The 15,046-nt window shown below is 41.7% G+C and overlaps 1 protein-coding gene across 8 annotated transcripts in view; it reads right to left on the bottom strand.

The window, feature by feature from the left end:
- Positions 1-15,046, bottom strand: part of NUMB (NUMB endocytic adaptor protein) — a 192,215-nt gene that overhangs the window by 2,198 nt on the left and 174,971 nt on the right. For 5 of the 8 annotated variants that reach the window (XM_047739255.1, XM_047739256.1, XM_047739260.1 and 2 more), the window contains 5 exons: positions 13,059-13,199; positions 8,449-8,653; positions 6,123-6,416; positions 4,013-4,162; positions 765-911 (listed from right to left, as the gene is read on the bottom strand). In XM_047739255.1, the coding sequence (XP_047595211.1) occupies positions 765-911; positions 4,013-4,162; positions 6,123-6,416; positions 8,449-8,653; positions 13,059-13,199 (937 nt within the window). The remainder of the gene's footprint in view (positions 1-764; positions 912-4,012; positions 4,163-6,122; positions 6,417-8,448; positions 8,654-13,058; positions 13,200-15,046) is intronic. The other 3 variants (XM_047739261.1, XM_047739262.1, XM_047739259.1) reach the window with 2 other exon arrangements.

Below are 15,046 nucleotides of genomic sequence, written 5' to 3'. Positions count from 1 at the left end.
TGGGAGAAAAGTCTCTTTAACCAGGTGAGGAGGTATTGTTTTAGGACAAAGGGAACGTGTCAGACCATGCTGCTGTCTCAGCCATGCAGAGGAGCTGTCTAGATTGGGCTCGACTGCATGCAACGAAGGCAACTGGCTGGAATCAGAAACGCTTTCCTACTGTTGCACTTACTCCATGGCCCAGAGACCAGCTTGCACATGCTCTACAGGGCCCAAGGCGATTCATCTTCTGCTCTAACAGAATAAAAATAACCAGTGACTTGGCCATATGCCTCATGGCCCCTGTCTCACTTCAAGACACGTTATCCTTCAGGTGAACTTCATTACTATTTAAAATTTGTTCTAAAAAAAAAATTTGTTCTGATTTTAGAGTTAACAAATGTTCACTATAGGAAAACTGGGAAGTACAGAAAAGCAAAAATGAAGTACTTCTGGCAGCCCTTTCTATAGGCCTGCCACCATAAGAAGTGGGGTTCCCAATTGCTACAGGCATGTCCACACATACCCAAATTCAGTGGTTGCCTCAGGGTAGGGCACAGGAATCTGTATTTTATGAAAGCTCTAGGGGTTGGGTCTATTTCGAAGCCCTAAGAACTACTGAATCTAATCTCTGGAGTTTGTCTCCTTCAACATCTATTTCTGGGGGGATCATACTGTTCCTGAAAGGATTCCTCCCTGGTTCCCACTCAGGTAAATGGCTGATTCCTGAACAGGTGTCACTCATCTGATCCCAGAATCCTCTCCACCATCCATGGCCACCTTACCCGAATGTGTGGCTGCAATTCCCTTGTTAGCAGCATCAGGGGCATGGGCCCAAGGGTTGGTTTCACGCACAGGCATTGCTACGGGTGCTAGAGCGGTATGGGCTGGCTTAGCAGCAAGCACATGGAAGGCTGAGTCAGTGCCATTAGCTATAATGGGAGCAGACAACATCGATGGAGTTAATTCATGCAGGGTGGACGGGCGACCCCCCGGGAGCTGGGTCAGTCAGGCCAATGTGTGATACTGGTGGAACAGATAAGACAGAAAAGTTGATGTTGCGATAACCATGCCATCTTGCAATGGATACACAAACCTTTTGGCGAGAGGGAATTAGAAGTTGTAATTAAGATAGCTATACTGGGGGGCGCCTGGGTGGCTCAGTGGGTTAAGCCACTGCCTTCGGCTCAGGTCATGATCTCAGGGTCCTGGGATCGAGCCCCACATCCGGCTCTCTGCTCAGCAGGGAGCCTGCTTCCTCCTCTCTCTCTACCTGCCTCTCTGCCTGCTTGTGATCTCTGTCTGTCAAATAAATAAATAAAATCTTTAAAAAAAAAAAAAAAGATAGCTACACTGGGGGCACCTGGGTGGCTCAGTGGGTTAAGCCTCTGCCTTCGGCTCAGGTCATGATCTCAGGGTCCTGGGATCGAGTCCCGCATGGGGGGGGTTCTCTACTCAGCAGGGGGCCTGCTTCCCCCTCCCCTCTGCCTGCCTCTCTGCTTACTTGTGATCTCTCTCTCTCTGTCAAATAAATAAATAAAATCTTTAAAAAAATAAAAAATAAAATAAAATAGCTACACTGATTAAAAAAAAAAAAGTCAATGACCGTTCTAGGAAAATATGTGTACAGGGGGAGAGGGAATGAAACCTAGAAAACAATTTCCAATTAAGCTGAACAAAGCTGCTTTGTCTAACAAGCAGCAAAAATCTATTCCAGATATAGCTTGGCCTCTGGTATACTGATGTAGATAAAGCATTTCCTTCTCCTACCACTCTTCCAAAAGTTCAAATGATGCCAACAATAACAATGGGTTAAATATAATGATCCCTTATGATCATTAATATACTTCATTAACATTACTTGAGAATGCATCATCCTATCTAATTCTCTCAAAAACCCCCTAAGGCTCGTATACTCATGCTATAAATGAGAAATCAAACTTGGTATATGTTTTCATTTGGTTAATAAATTTGTAATTCCCTACAGAATTAATCTCATCTCTCTTTTTTGAAGATTTCCCCCCTCAGTAATTGTCATAATATCTCAGAGTACTATTATTCTTTCCTCTCTATTAAAATCTCTTAACCTTTGCCCCTTTACTCCAGATATCTTTTCCAAGAGTTTCTGTTCCTTAGCCCAGCTCTCTATCATATTTAATACAGAGCAGACAAGCAGGCACTGTTCCCTGCCCTTTGCTTTTAATCACTCCCTCTTTAAGACCAGGCAACCATGCTTACAGCATTGGTACTATTTACCCCAGGGCTTGTCTGAAAGACTAGCTCATCCACAGACCGGTAGTTCCTTAAAGGCAGGGAAAGGACTATGTTCTATTCAGTTCTGTATATCCCACTGTAAACAGGCACAGAGGCAGCAGAATGTTAACAGGTAGGATATTCAGAGAGACCTGGGTTTGAATCCTGGCTGCGCAATTTGGGCAATTTACACAATCTCTCTGAGCCTCATTTTCCTTATCTGTAATGCTTACCTCAAAGGGTTGTTGTGGAGATTAAATGAGGTGAGAAAATGCATGAGTCTTTACCAAGATGTGGCAGCCACAGTGCTAATAAGCGCTCAACAAATTGTGCCTACTATAGGTATTATAAATATTTGTTATATGAAATGAAAAGCCATTTGGTGCGCATGATTATAATGGACTTTTTTTTTCCTTTTGTTATTAAAAAGAGACTCTGAAGGAAAGCATGTAGTAGCTTCCTCTGGTAGGAACAAGGTACTGTCTCCAACAGCAAAACTTCTTCTGGGGGCACTTGGGTGGCTCCATGGGTTAAAGCCTCTGCCTTCAGCTCGGGTCATGGTCTCAGGGTCCTGGGATCGAGGCCTGTGTAGGGTTCTCTGCTCATCAGGGAGCCTGCTTCTCCCTCTCTCTTTGCCTGCCTCTCTGCCTACTTGTGATCTGTCAAATAAATAAATAAAATCTTAAAAAAAAAACCAAAAAACTTCTGAGCTCTTTCTCAAAAGAAATAAAGAAATGGTGATTATAAGAGTTCAAATTCTAAAAGTCTGTAATTTAAATTATATATAGACTCTTTGCGGACTTCAGAGTCAAAACCAGCTATTAACTCGGCATCTATGAAAACAACTTTTAGTAACTCTTCAATGCCTTTACAAAGGCAAATTTTAGGACACTTCTTATAGAAGATGAACTAAAGAGCCAGAAGAAGTGCCTTTTTCTTTAACAGCCTCTTGTGACAGGAGGAAGATGAGGTGAATCCAGGGCTTCTCAGCCTTGGCACCACTGACCACTTGGGCCAGATGACTGATTTCCTTGTCACAAGGGCAGCTATCGGGCACACTGAAGGATGTTTAGTACCATCCTCAGCCTCTATGCAGATGACAGTAGCAACCACCCCTTCCAGGTTGTCACACCCAAAAATGTCACCAGTGAATGCCAAATCTTCACTGAAGGGAGTAAATTCGCCCCGGATTGAGAACTACTCTGCTAAGAACGCATACGCTGTGCGGCGCCTGAGTGGCTCAGTTGGTTAAGCGTCTGCCTTCTGCTCGGGTCAAGATCCTGGGGTTCTGGGACTGAGCCCCGCATCAGGCTTCTTGCTCAGCGGGGAGCCTGCTTCTCCATCTGCTGCCACTCCTCCTGCTTGTGCTCTCTGACAAATAAATAAAATCTTTAAAAAAATTAAAAAAAAAAAAGGTATACACTGGAACCAACTCTGATGACAGCTGCTTCTAGAGAGCTAGCTGGAAACGCTCTTAATGGTTAAGTGGCAAATAAAGCAGGGTGTGGGGGACTACAAAAGCTCCTAACAGAAGGGGATCAAAGATGACAGGTACATGCAGAATGATGAATGCAGACATTTTAGGAAACAGGACTGGGACAGAGAACAAAGACATTGTGGAACAGGGAAATTAAGGCATCTGAGACATCATCAGACAGGGAAATTAATGGGTCTGACCAGCTCTTGGGAAGCTCAGGGTGCCAACCAGCAGTCAGTGAGCTGTGCCATAGAAGTACAAGCTTCAAGGAGAACTGAGCAGGCCAAGAGGGTACCAACCAACCTTGAAAGGCAGGAGACTGCGGTGCTATCACGGTCCCTGGTTTGGTCATTGGGGCAGATGAGAAGGGATCCTCGGAGGGTGTGCTGAAGGCATTGGTGATCTGTGAGCACAGGGAGCTGATACTCTCTGCCTCTCCTTCTACTTCTGGCACTGCAAGGCAAACAAAAAATGGCTCCAGATAGCAAAACTGAATAATTCTAAAATAGAACAGTATGACACTAGGTGGCATTTTTATAATGCATCCCTTATTTGTGAAAGAAAAGTATCAACCGTCAAGTGGGACTATAAAAACAGCTTTAAAAATTGATATAAAGGGGAGCCTGGGTGGCTCAGTGGGTTAAAGCCTCTGCCTTCGGCTTGGGTCATGGTCTCAGGGTCAGGGGATCAAGCCCCGCATCAGGCTCTCTGCTTGGTGGGGAGCCTGCTTCCCCCCGCTTCTCTGCCTGCCTCTCTGCCTACTTGTGATCTCTGTCAAATAAATAAATAAAATCTTCAAAAAATTTGATATAAAATGTCAACAATTCATGTACTAAGGACTATCTTCCTCCCTGCCAATCCCCAGACTTCTTTATATCCTTTCCTGTGTGAAAGTACTTAGAACTTGGTGTTCTCTTTTTCTGCCAGTTAGATCTTTCTGGAAGACATCTCCAACCTGTTTTTCTCCCAACTAGTTCCCAAGGTCTGGGTACAGTTCTAGAGCCACTTAGTAACTCTATCAGGAAATGGGTTAAAGTCAGGGGCAGCAGTGCAGCTCTTTTTCTCTGTAAGAAGCTACGACCGTGTCATCACTCTTTTTCCCAAAGTTGCAAGTATAGGGGCACCTGGATGGCTCAGTCGGTTAAATGTCCAACTCTTGGTTTCAGCTCATGATCTCAGGGATGTGAGACTGAGCCCTGCATCAGGCTCCATGCTGGGCGTGGAACCTGCTCAAGATTCTCTCTCTCCCTCTCTCTTTAACCCCTTCTCCCACCTCCCCACCCCCTGCTCTAAAAACAAAAACAAAAAACACCAAAGTAGCAAGTATATGAACTGTGATAACATGAAAAAGCAAACTGGGGTTCAGGACTCCAGAGGCTTCATTCTTAATAATGGCTCTGGGATACTTCTACATCACTGGAGAAGCTGATAATATGTGAACCTTTCTTTCACTCAGCTATGAAAAAAAAGAATGCTTTTTGTTTCCCATCTGCTTCAGAGGAGAACTGAAGACAAGGTCCTGAAAGCATCTGGAGTTTCTGTGTTTACAGGAGCTGAGAGCTGGAAAGACCCTCAGTAATCATCTAGTCCAACTGTTGGGTAGGTCTAGTTTCAACAGTCAAAAAAAACTGAACTCTCTGAACTTTTATATATCACCAGTGGGAGTGTCTTAGGGAAACACCTTCCTTATATCCTGTTATGGCACTGGCTCAACATGTCTCAGAGCAAAGTTAAAAAGAGCCCAAAAAAGCACTGACCAGATCTGACACTTTAGCTCCGGATCTTATGATGAGGATAGAGCTACCAGGGCTGGCTCAGCTGTACAGGGGCCACACAAAGGCCTGTGTGGCAGTTCTGAAAGGTAATGGATATGTGTGAGCAAGCCCACTGTCTCTGATGAACAACAGATTTTCGATTTAAACAGGAAACCCGTTTAGAGTTTCCTCTGTATGGAGCCAACGAGCCACAAAGACAATGAGCACTTATCCATTTCTTCTGGTACATCTGACAGTAATACCATTTGAAGAGATGTGTTTCCAAAGCCTTTTAAATTAATTCTCTGTTGGGTCCCAAATGGTAGAGTAAGAACGGAAACTCGAGACCCTTGATGTTTGGAAGTAGGTTGGCTGAGAGGTAGTGTACTTCCATCAGGACAAACTACAAGCCTTGCAGCTCGGTCCACGAACTCCCATCATGGCTCTGTCACCTATCTGTTAAAGAGAAATGAACAATTCACGTCTCCCTGCATGAACCTTAGTGATCTCCTAGGGGGTAATGACACAAGATACATATAACCAGCAACCAGGTTCAGAGTGAGAGTGGTGGCTAGCCTGACTGGATTAGTGTCTCCACCGGAAGTGATGATAACGCTTCTGTGCTGGAGCACCGGTGAGTGAGGCAGATGCTGCATTACCTGCATTTTTTATGGGGAAATCAGTCTTCCTCTGCATAGTGGAAGGCAACTCGTTGATGCGCAGGGAGAGCTGGCGTTTAAAGGGTGACATCTTCTGGCTAAGAGCAGGAAATCCTCGGAAAGAGCCTTGGCGAGCAAGTTGTTCAATGGGTGCGTGGCGGCGTGGGATGGCATGAGGATTGTTCGTCTCCAGGGAGGCAGTGGCATCCGAAGTGGGAGAGGTGGGAGAGGACGGGGATGGGGCAGTATTGCCAGGGGCCACTGATGAACCAACAACTGTCTTATCTGTTTCAGCTCAAGAAAGTCAAGAGAAAGAGGACCTTAGCAGTCTTCAAATAATTCCAGCTTATACAGTGGAGGAACTCCAAACCCTCCTAGGTCCTTTTACCCAACTCCTTCCCAATGTATCTCTTAAAGGACAGGTTAAAAGCAGCGCTCAGATCTCCTACATCTCAGACAAATAAAAGGTTTAATATCCTACTACATGTCATGGCATACCTACTAAGACACAAATATTAGATCTTTGATTCTCATGCAGGGATTCATAACTTAAGACTTGAAGACTGACCAAGATTAAAAACAAAACAAAACAAAAATAACCCAGCACCTATGAACTCCTATGTGAGGTCCTTTAAAGAATGATGATTCATAGTTTTCAATGCTTGTTCACTTGCTTTTTGGGGGAGAGAGGACTCTGGGAGTGCCAGGGACAGAAAGGTCCAAGCAAGTGTTAGTTAGATTAGATGTTAAAGAATGTCATAAAGCAGTCTTTTTAAAATCATAAATAATGTGCATCTGTGGCTCATCAGAATAAAAGCATACAAGAGTAAAATTTTAAACTGGATTACACCTAAATACATAACCATCTCCACGTGAGCACCAGCTGAGTCCCATTCTGGTGGTGGTGAATCTCTGTCTGCCTCTGCCCATAATCCTCTAGACGCTAGGACTCAACCACTTCAGCAGGTGCTATGTTTACTGAGGAGGAGTATTTGGTGTTATTAAAGAATACGCTCCTAGTCTGAAAAATCACTGAAGCCCACTAAATAATAGCTATACATACTAAATTTTCTGTTAAGAATAGCATGGTGTTTTTTATTCTTTGGTATCTGGTGCAAATGTAATGTTCATAAGACATTTTAAAAAATCATAATCAAGAATTTAATTTCAAATAAAAATATATATATATTTTCTGGCTTAAGAATTAGAGTTGTTTGAGTCAGTAGTAGACTAATGGTATTCTCTATGATGGCTGGTTTAGAACTAAACAGAGTAAAAAATGAGCAAGTTTTTATTAATGTAATATTTAAACTGAATGGTTTAATTCCTCGTCGGTTTCAACTCTAGCTGTACACAAGAATGCGCAGCATTTTTCCTAAGCCCTATCACTTAGTTCTACAATACACTCAAATCCGACTTCGGACAACAGACTCCTGAATAACTTGCACAGGCATTTCTGCTATGCTGCCATGTGTACCTGAAAAAAATTCACCAACTCTGCAAAAATCACACACTAAAGTTAACAGAAGCTTTGGGAAGAAGATAGGTTAGCTTCTCAAAATCTATAGACTTTTTTCACTAAAGCACTAAAACACAGCTATCATCTAATACGAAGTGCACGGCTGTGAACTCTCTGCCCGCCCTGCACCCAACATCATCATCAGCAGGCCCCTTGTAGCCTGAACCTGGAACCTGCACTTCCTCCTTCAAGATGTAGGTCGTTGGTAGCATTTGCTTCTCAGAGAGATCAGATGCATCACAATTAGAAGTCTGTCCTAGGATGTGGATTTCCCCAATTTTGTTTTTAAACAGGGGGGGTAACAGAAGGTTTAAAAAACTTTTTTAGAGTTATAGTACTGGTAACTACAAATTAGCCTGAACCACAAATAAGTCTGTTTGTACACAAGGCAAAATGTTAGGGACTCCAGCTTAAAATTATAATTTAATATATAATTTAATATATCACTGTGGCAAATTAAATGAATAAATTATCCTAAGTAATGCTTATGATACTTCATTGTAGTGGGCACTGTGCTTTTGTGAGCAGCCCCTGAGACCTCCTTATCAGCCAGGCTCCCTCAACGTAGCTTCTTCAAATGTCCTCTCAGCCTCCTCCCCAGCTTCCGGTAATGGAAACAGTGAACACCTCAGAAGCCACAAAACAAGCCACTCTAATGGAAAGGCCTTTGTTTAGGTTTTCAGCTTTGTTCTGAAGGTCTTCATATATTACTAAGAGTTCTCTCTGACTGTGAGAAAGCTTACTTACCCCTGTGAGCTTCCAAATGTTAACTTGCATAAATGCAAATTGTAGCAGAACCGACTGTACCTTTCTTGGCGTCTTGGATTTGTTTCATAATCTCCTCTCTTTCTGCTTGTTCGGTGGCTGTTGTAACGCGGAATGATCCTTCTCTTGTAAAAGTGGTCCGACTGGCATCAAAAGTAGCAGTCACTCCACATTCCTTCTCCCTCTTCTGCTTCCGTTCTAAACAGGCTGCAAAAGCACAGCCTACTGCATGACTCAATCTTTCACCCTGTACGTAACAAAAGGTTTAAAAAACTTTTTTAGAGTTACAGTACCAACAACTACAAATTAGCCTGGACCACAAATAAGTCTACTTTTCACACATGGCAAAATGGAAACTCCAGCTTAAAAATTGTAATTTAACATACCAATATGGCAAATTAAATGAATAAATTATCTAAGGTCATGCTTATGATACTTTACTGTGGTGGGCACTGTGCTTTTGTGTGCTGCCCCAGAGACCTCCTTATCAGTCAGGCCCCCTCTGTCACTCATGTTAGCTCTGGCCATCAGCTTAGGAGACACTATTCAAGGTCTGAAGCCCTAAGTCCTGACACAATCCTGCATTTGCCATTTAGGGGAACAGTGGTAATAGGTACCAAGCATTTCTAAAAAACTACTGGAAAGGCAGGGTAAGTTTCAGGAGGCTAAACAGACTGTCGACAGGATGTAAACTTAAAACTTTGGCTAACTAAATACAACTCCAGAGATGACTCAGGAATTATGAAAAGGAAAGCTTAGCTTTCTCAGTCTGCCCTTTCCGAATACTCCCTCCCTAAGCACCCTTCCCCATTCTAGGCCCTCATCACTTTGATGCTTTCCCCCTTACCTTCCCTATCTTCCAGCTCTCTCTTACCTCAACTCTCCCTCCCACTCCCACACAGGCAGAAGTTAAAGGAGGATTTCGTCCACACTCCCTACTTATAAAGGAATTAAATAAATAAAATTGATTTGTTCGTGTGTGGGAAGAGAGGAGAGCTTATACAAACTAAATATCGTTTTAAAGATAAACTGGATAACCTAGAGTAAATTAATAAACTCAATGGATTATTTTTATCAGGGTTATCTGTATTTTAAACCACATATCTAATTGTGGAATAAAAAAATTAGAGATGATACAGTAACTGCTAGTATCACTAACAGTGAAAAAAGGTATTTGAGAACAGGGAACCCTCTGTGGAATTTTCAAAATCACACAATATAGGCAGCTACTCCTACATTTGGTTCTGAGCAACTTCCTGCATTTTACATGCCAGTATCAGATACAATAGGAAGTCATGTATGAAATGCCTTTTGTCACACGATTATAAACTGTAAGATTTCACATAACTGCCTACTAAGAACGGACAGTTACTTTTTACTCATCCACATGAGTTTCCATCTAACTTCTTAGGAGGATGATATTAAGAGTACAGCACTGAAGCATGAAATAGGAGAGCACTGAAAAAATTTCAGAACCTGTCTGCATCTGAATAGCTCTATTTTAAGAATAGAGCTACAGCCCAAAGAAGATTACTTCTCCTAGGCCTAGGGCAGAAGTTCTTGAACAGAGACCCTCTCCAAGCCCCTGCATCTGCAATCCACCGAATTTTGAAAAACTCTGAGGGTGGGGCCTAACAAACTATTTTATTTTTTTGAAGATTTTATTTATTTGTCAGAGAGAGAGACAGAGAGCAAGCGCACACACAAGCAAGGGGAGTGGCAGGGCAGAGGGAGAAGTAGGCTCCCAGATGAGCAAGGAGCCCAGTGTGGGACTCAATCCCAGAGCCCTGGGATCATGACCTGAGCTGAAGGCAGATGCATAACCGACCGAGCCACCATGACATGCACCCAGACATCCCAGCTAACACAGTTTTATTTTGTTTTGTTTTAAAGATTTTATTTATTTATTTGACAGACAGAGATCACAGGTAGGCAGAGAGGCAGGCAGAGAGAGACGAGGAAGCAGGCTCCCCACTGAGCAGAGAGCCCAATGCGGGGCTTGATCCCAGGATTCTGGGATCATGACCTGAGCCGAAGGCAGAGGCTTTAACCCACTGAGCCACCCAGGCGCCCCGAAAACACTGTTTTAACAAGCCCTCCAGGTGATCCTGATACAGGATAACCACTGGCCAAGGAGATTCAAACAGCCTGAAGGACCAGGATTTGACAATAAAACAGTGTTTTAATTAATGTAAGGGAACTCTTTGGATTTTGTGTAGTAATAGCAAAATACATTGCTTTGTGACTTACTGAAGTCACAGAAGAAGAAAGTGTAGTTTATTTATTTCAACTTATTCTCAAAGCACTGTGTCAAACAAAGGAGGAACATTTGACAATATTAGCCACCATTTTTAGGGCAAGTGACCCTGTGAAAAACTCTATACTAAAAGTACTTTTATTAACTTAGTCTTCACAACTGTTATCTCCATTTTATGAAAGTGGAAAGTAAGGCTTTAAGAATATTAAATGACTTGCCACAAATCCCACAGTTACTAAGAACCAGAACTAGACCTGAAACCCAGATCTGAGTCAGAGCCTGGACTCTTAATAGTTTATATCACTGTCTCCAAGAGCTTTTTCTTTTTTTTTTAAATTTTATTTATTTGAGAGAGAGAGCGAGAGCGCTCGAGCAAGCCACATGAGCAGGGGAAAGGGCAGTAAGAGGGAGAAGCAGACTCCCGCATGCGCAGGAAGCCTGATGCAGGGCTCCAACACAGGACCCTGAGATCATGACTTGAGCTGAATATCAGATGCTTAATCAACTGAGTCACCCAGGTGGCCCTCTCCAAGAGCTTTGAAAAACATTTTGGAGGGGCACATTGGGCTCTCTGCTCAGCAGGGTGCCTGCTTCCCTGCCCACCGCCCCCAACCACCCCCGGCCTGTTTGTGATCTCTCTCTCTCTCTCTCTGTGTCAAATAAATAAATAAATAAAAGAAAAACATTTCGGTGAATTTTACAGTATGGCCACCTCTTTCCTTTCAGATAAACCCTGGAAAGAATTTACTGAGTTGTAGCCTTCAGGAATGGCTATACTGCCTTATTCAGTGTGGACTTTAAAAAACTCAGTAATTATAATGATAAACTCAATGCTCTACTCTAGTAAGATCATCATTATCTAAGAGATTTGTCTTTTGTCAGAATTTTGGGTACTTTATGTGAAAGATGATAGGTTAATTCTTTTTTTTTTAAGATTTATTTGACAGAGAGAGTGAGAGGGCACAAGTACGGGGAACAGCAGAAGGAGAGGGAGAAGCAGGCTCCCCACTGAGTAGTGAGCTCAATGCAGGATCATGACCTGAGCCGAAGGCAGATGCTTAACCATCTGAATCATGCAGGCACCCCTAATTATTCTTTTTTTTAAGAAGACTTTATTTATTTGAAGGGGGAGGCAACAGAGGAGAGAGAGAGAGAAGCAGACTCCCCACTGAGCAGGGAGCCCGACGATGGGCTATCATAACCTGAGGCGAAAGCAGATGCTTAACCAACTGAGCCACCTAGGCACCCTCAATTTCCCCCTATTTTTAATCAAAACTAGAAGTTTCTACTATGCAACAATTTCTGCAAAGTTCACCACACCGTAATTTCAGTATGTCCTTTTTTTTTTTTAAATAATCTCTACCCAACATGGGGCTTGAACTCATGACCCTGAGATCAAGAGTCACATATGCCGCAAACTGAGCCAGCTAGGCACCCCAGCGTTTCTATTTTTTAATTAACTGAAAATATATCTCAACTCAGTTCATTCATTTGTAGTAGAATTCCTCTGCAAATAAATTTATAAGCACCTTAATGCCAATGTCTTGTTTTTGTTTTGTTAGATTTTTAATAATTTTTTGAGAGATGCCTGGGTGGCTCAGTCAGTTAAGTGTCTGCTTCAGCTCAGGCCATGATCCTGGGGTCCCGGGATCGAATCCGGCATTGGGCTTCTTGCTCAGTGGGGAGTCTGCTTCTCCCTCTGCCTGCAGCTCCCCCTGCTTGTGCTGTCTCTCTCTGACAAAAATAAATCAAACTGTTAAAAAAAAAATTTATTTGAGAGACAGAGAAAGTGAGAAGAGAGAACAGGGTGAGGGACGGAGGGAGAAGCAGACTTCCTACTGAGCAGGAAGCCCAAAGCGGGGCTCAATCCCAGGATTCTGGGATCATGACCGGAGCCGAAGGCAGATGTCCAACCAACTGAGCCACCTAGGCATCCCTAATGCTAATATCTTCTACCTAGATGTATTAGCAAACAAAACCATGTAAGAATCTTGAAAATAGTTCTTTTTTTATTATACTGTTAGCCAGAATATAGTACATCATTAGTTTTCGATGTAGGGTTCAACAATTCATTAGTTGCAGATAACACCCAGTGCTCATCACAACACATGCTCTCCTTAATACCCATCACCCCAGTTCTAATAATTAAAAATTTCAAGTAAAGTTTAGCAGCCACCATCACCGGAGCACTTTTACTTTCCTTTAATGACCTTGGCTCTCAGCTAATCATCTTGCTCTGTGAGCTAAATGAAAGCAGGCTCGTTTAGGCACTTCCAAGTGCTGTAAGAGCAGGTACTTATAAAAAAACGTAGTGGGAATTGCTTAGCTGAGCCAACCCAGAGTGAGTTTGGCTAGCTGAGGCTAGTCATGATGAAGTCTACACTGCTGGACTCACCGTGTCCTTGACAGCCATGAAGCAATGACAGATCCAGCGCCGAGTGGTGCCATCACGGCATATGTAAGAGAATGCTCTATCAAAGTTCCTATCTGGGGCACAGAAAGAAACTTTTTCTATTGTCTGGTCAACTATGAGGTCCTGGAAAAAGGGAAACACAAAGAAATAGAGGATTTACCAGGTTATTCAAGGTTCTCAGAATAAACACGGATGCTCATTTCACAATATAGAGTCTCTAAAACTAAAGCATCAAAACTATGAAATAGTGATCTGAGGCCAGCAGTCTGAATACTAAGAATTTGATGAAGAAGAGATCCCAAGAGGTACTCTGCTCAGATGCCTTTCTCACTTCATCTTTGTTCTAAAACAGATGCTTGCTGATTTTAGTTTTATCACGTACATTGTATGTTCAATTTGAATATATGTAAATCAATAAACTCCATCCAATTCCCATATAGTTTGTATTAACTTAGTGATCATTTGATTTTGAGTATGACTTTGTATACTTGCTGAATGGCATTGTATCTACACAGTATAAACATTACACAAAATGTTTTTTTAAAATCTTGAGGCTCTTCTTTGTGAATCTCCCATAGCCCAGAATCCCTAGATGCTGAGGTGGGGCTACAAATGCTAAAACAAATGATTTTTTAAAAATGGCTTTTATAAATCATCACTATGAGAATTTATGTTGCTCCACAAACTTGCCAGCCAATTTTTAAAAATTCTGCAACTCTGGTGGCTCATTATGATTTTATTTTTCATAACCTTGATTATTATGAATTTCCTCTTTAGCAATGTAATTCTTCAAGTCTTTTGGATTGTCTGTCATTTTTCTTATTGACATGTGTGAGTTCTTTATATATTCTAAATATGAGCCCTTTATAGATTATACACACTGCAAAACTTCTTTTCCATTCATGATGGGTCCAAGGGTGAAAAGCCACCAATTACTATTATCACTAAAGTGGGAAGAACCAAACTAATTAATGCCAGTGCTATACATAGCCACCAGGGGGCAATATCACCTATGAACTGGTATAAAACAAAAACTGCCTCCATGTACAACACATTTCATCCAAAACACTAAAGAAAAGTATATAAGTTCTTAACAATAAGCTAATTAAGATGATCACGGTTTCCAATAATAGTAATAATGTACATTTAAGACTATCACTTCTTCTGAACTTAAAAAAAAGGGGGGGCCTCATATGAAGGGCAAAAGAACAACTGCAACTGTATTAATAGTTATACCTAAAATGTATCAGATAAGTTATCCATCAAAATTGCTCTTTAGCTGCCAGACTGTCTCCCTTTCAGTGACATATGAAGTTTTTTGAAAAATTGCCTGCTTGTTAAAATTTCTCCAGACTTTAGGTCTCTTAGGAAATTTAAATTAATGATCCAATGTGCTTATATAAGACTTAATGCTCTCTAATGTCAGAGTCTATGTCTCCGTTCTTCTTCAGGCATGTAGGATCACTTTCTTTCAAATGCAAAATGCCATCTCTGATATAAGATATTGTGCAGATTCTAAGTAAGTGTTAACCAAATGAACCATTTGCTAGTCCTTAAGATTTTGCTTAAATTGGCTTTTTAAAGTTAAACAGTAGGTTAATCATTTCAAATATCATTTTCTAAGAATATAGTTCCCTTTATTAAGGAACAAGAAGAAATTTCAGATGTGGTCTTTTTTTTAAACTTTGGTAAAAGGTCCATTACATTTTACATCAAATTTGTGGGAGTAAACATTTTCTTAAAATGTGTAAGAACAAAATCCTAACATTAAATGCAAATGTTTACTACACTAAACATGCTGTTACATAGAGCAAAATGTTGTGAGAATTCTGTTTTTCATAAGGTTAAATGAGTAACTGAATTTATTTTAGGAAAACTAGTATCTCCAAAGACTCTGGACAAAGTGGAAGGATACAGAGTGACTACAGCAGCTTCACGGCATTATATCTGATCATTAGGGATTTTAAAAA

Source organism: Lutra lutra, chromosome 7 (assembly GCF_902655055.1).
Source record: "Lutra lutra chromosome 7, mLutLut1.2, whole genome shotgun sequence".
Lineage (NCBI taxonomy): Eukaryota > Metazoa > Chordata > Mammalia > Carnivora > Mustelidae > Lutra > Lutra lutra.
Note: the sequence above shows the minus strand (reverse complement) of the source record. Positions and strands in the feature narration are given on the sequence as shown.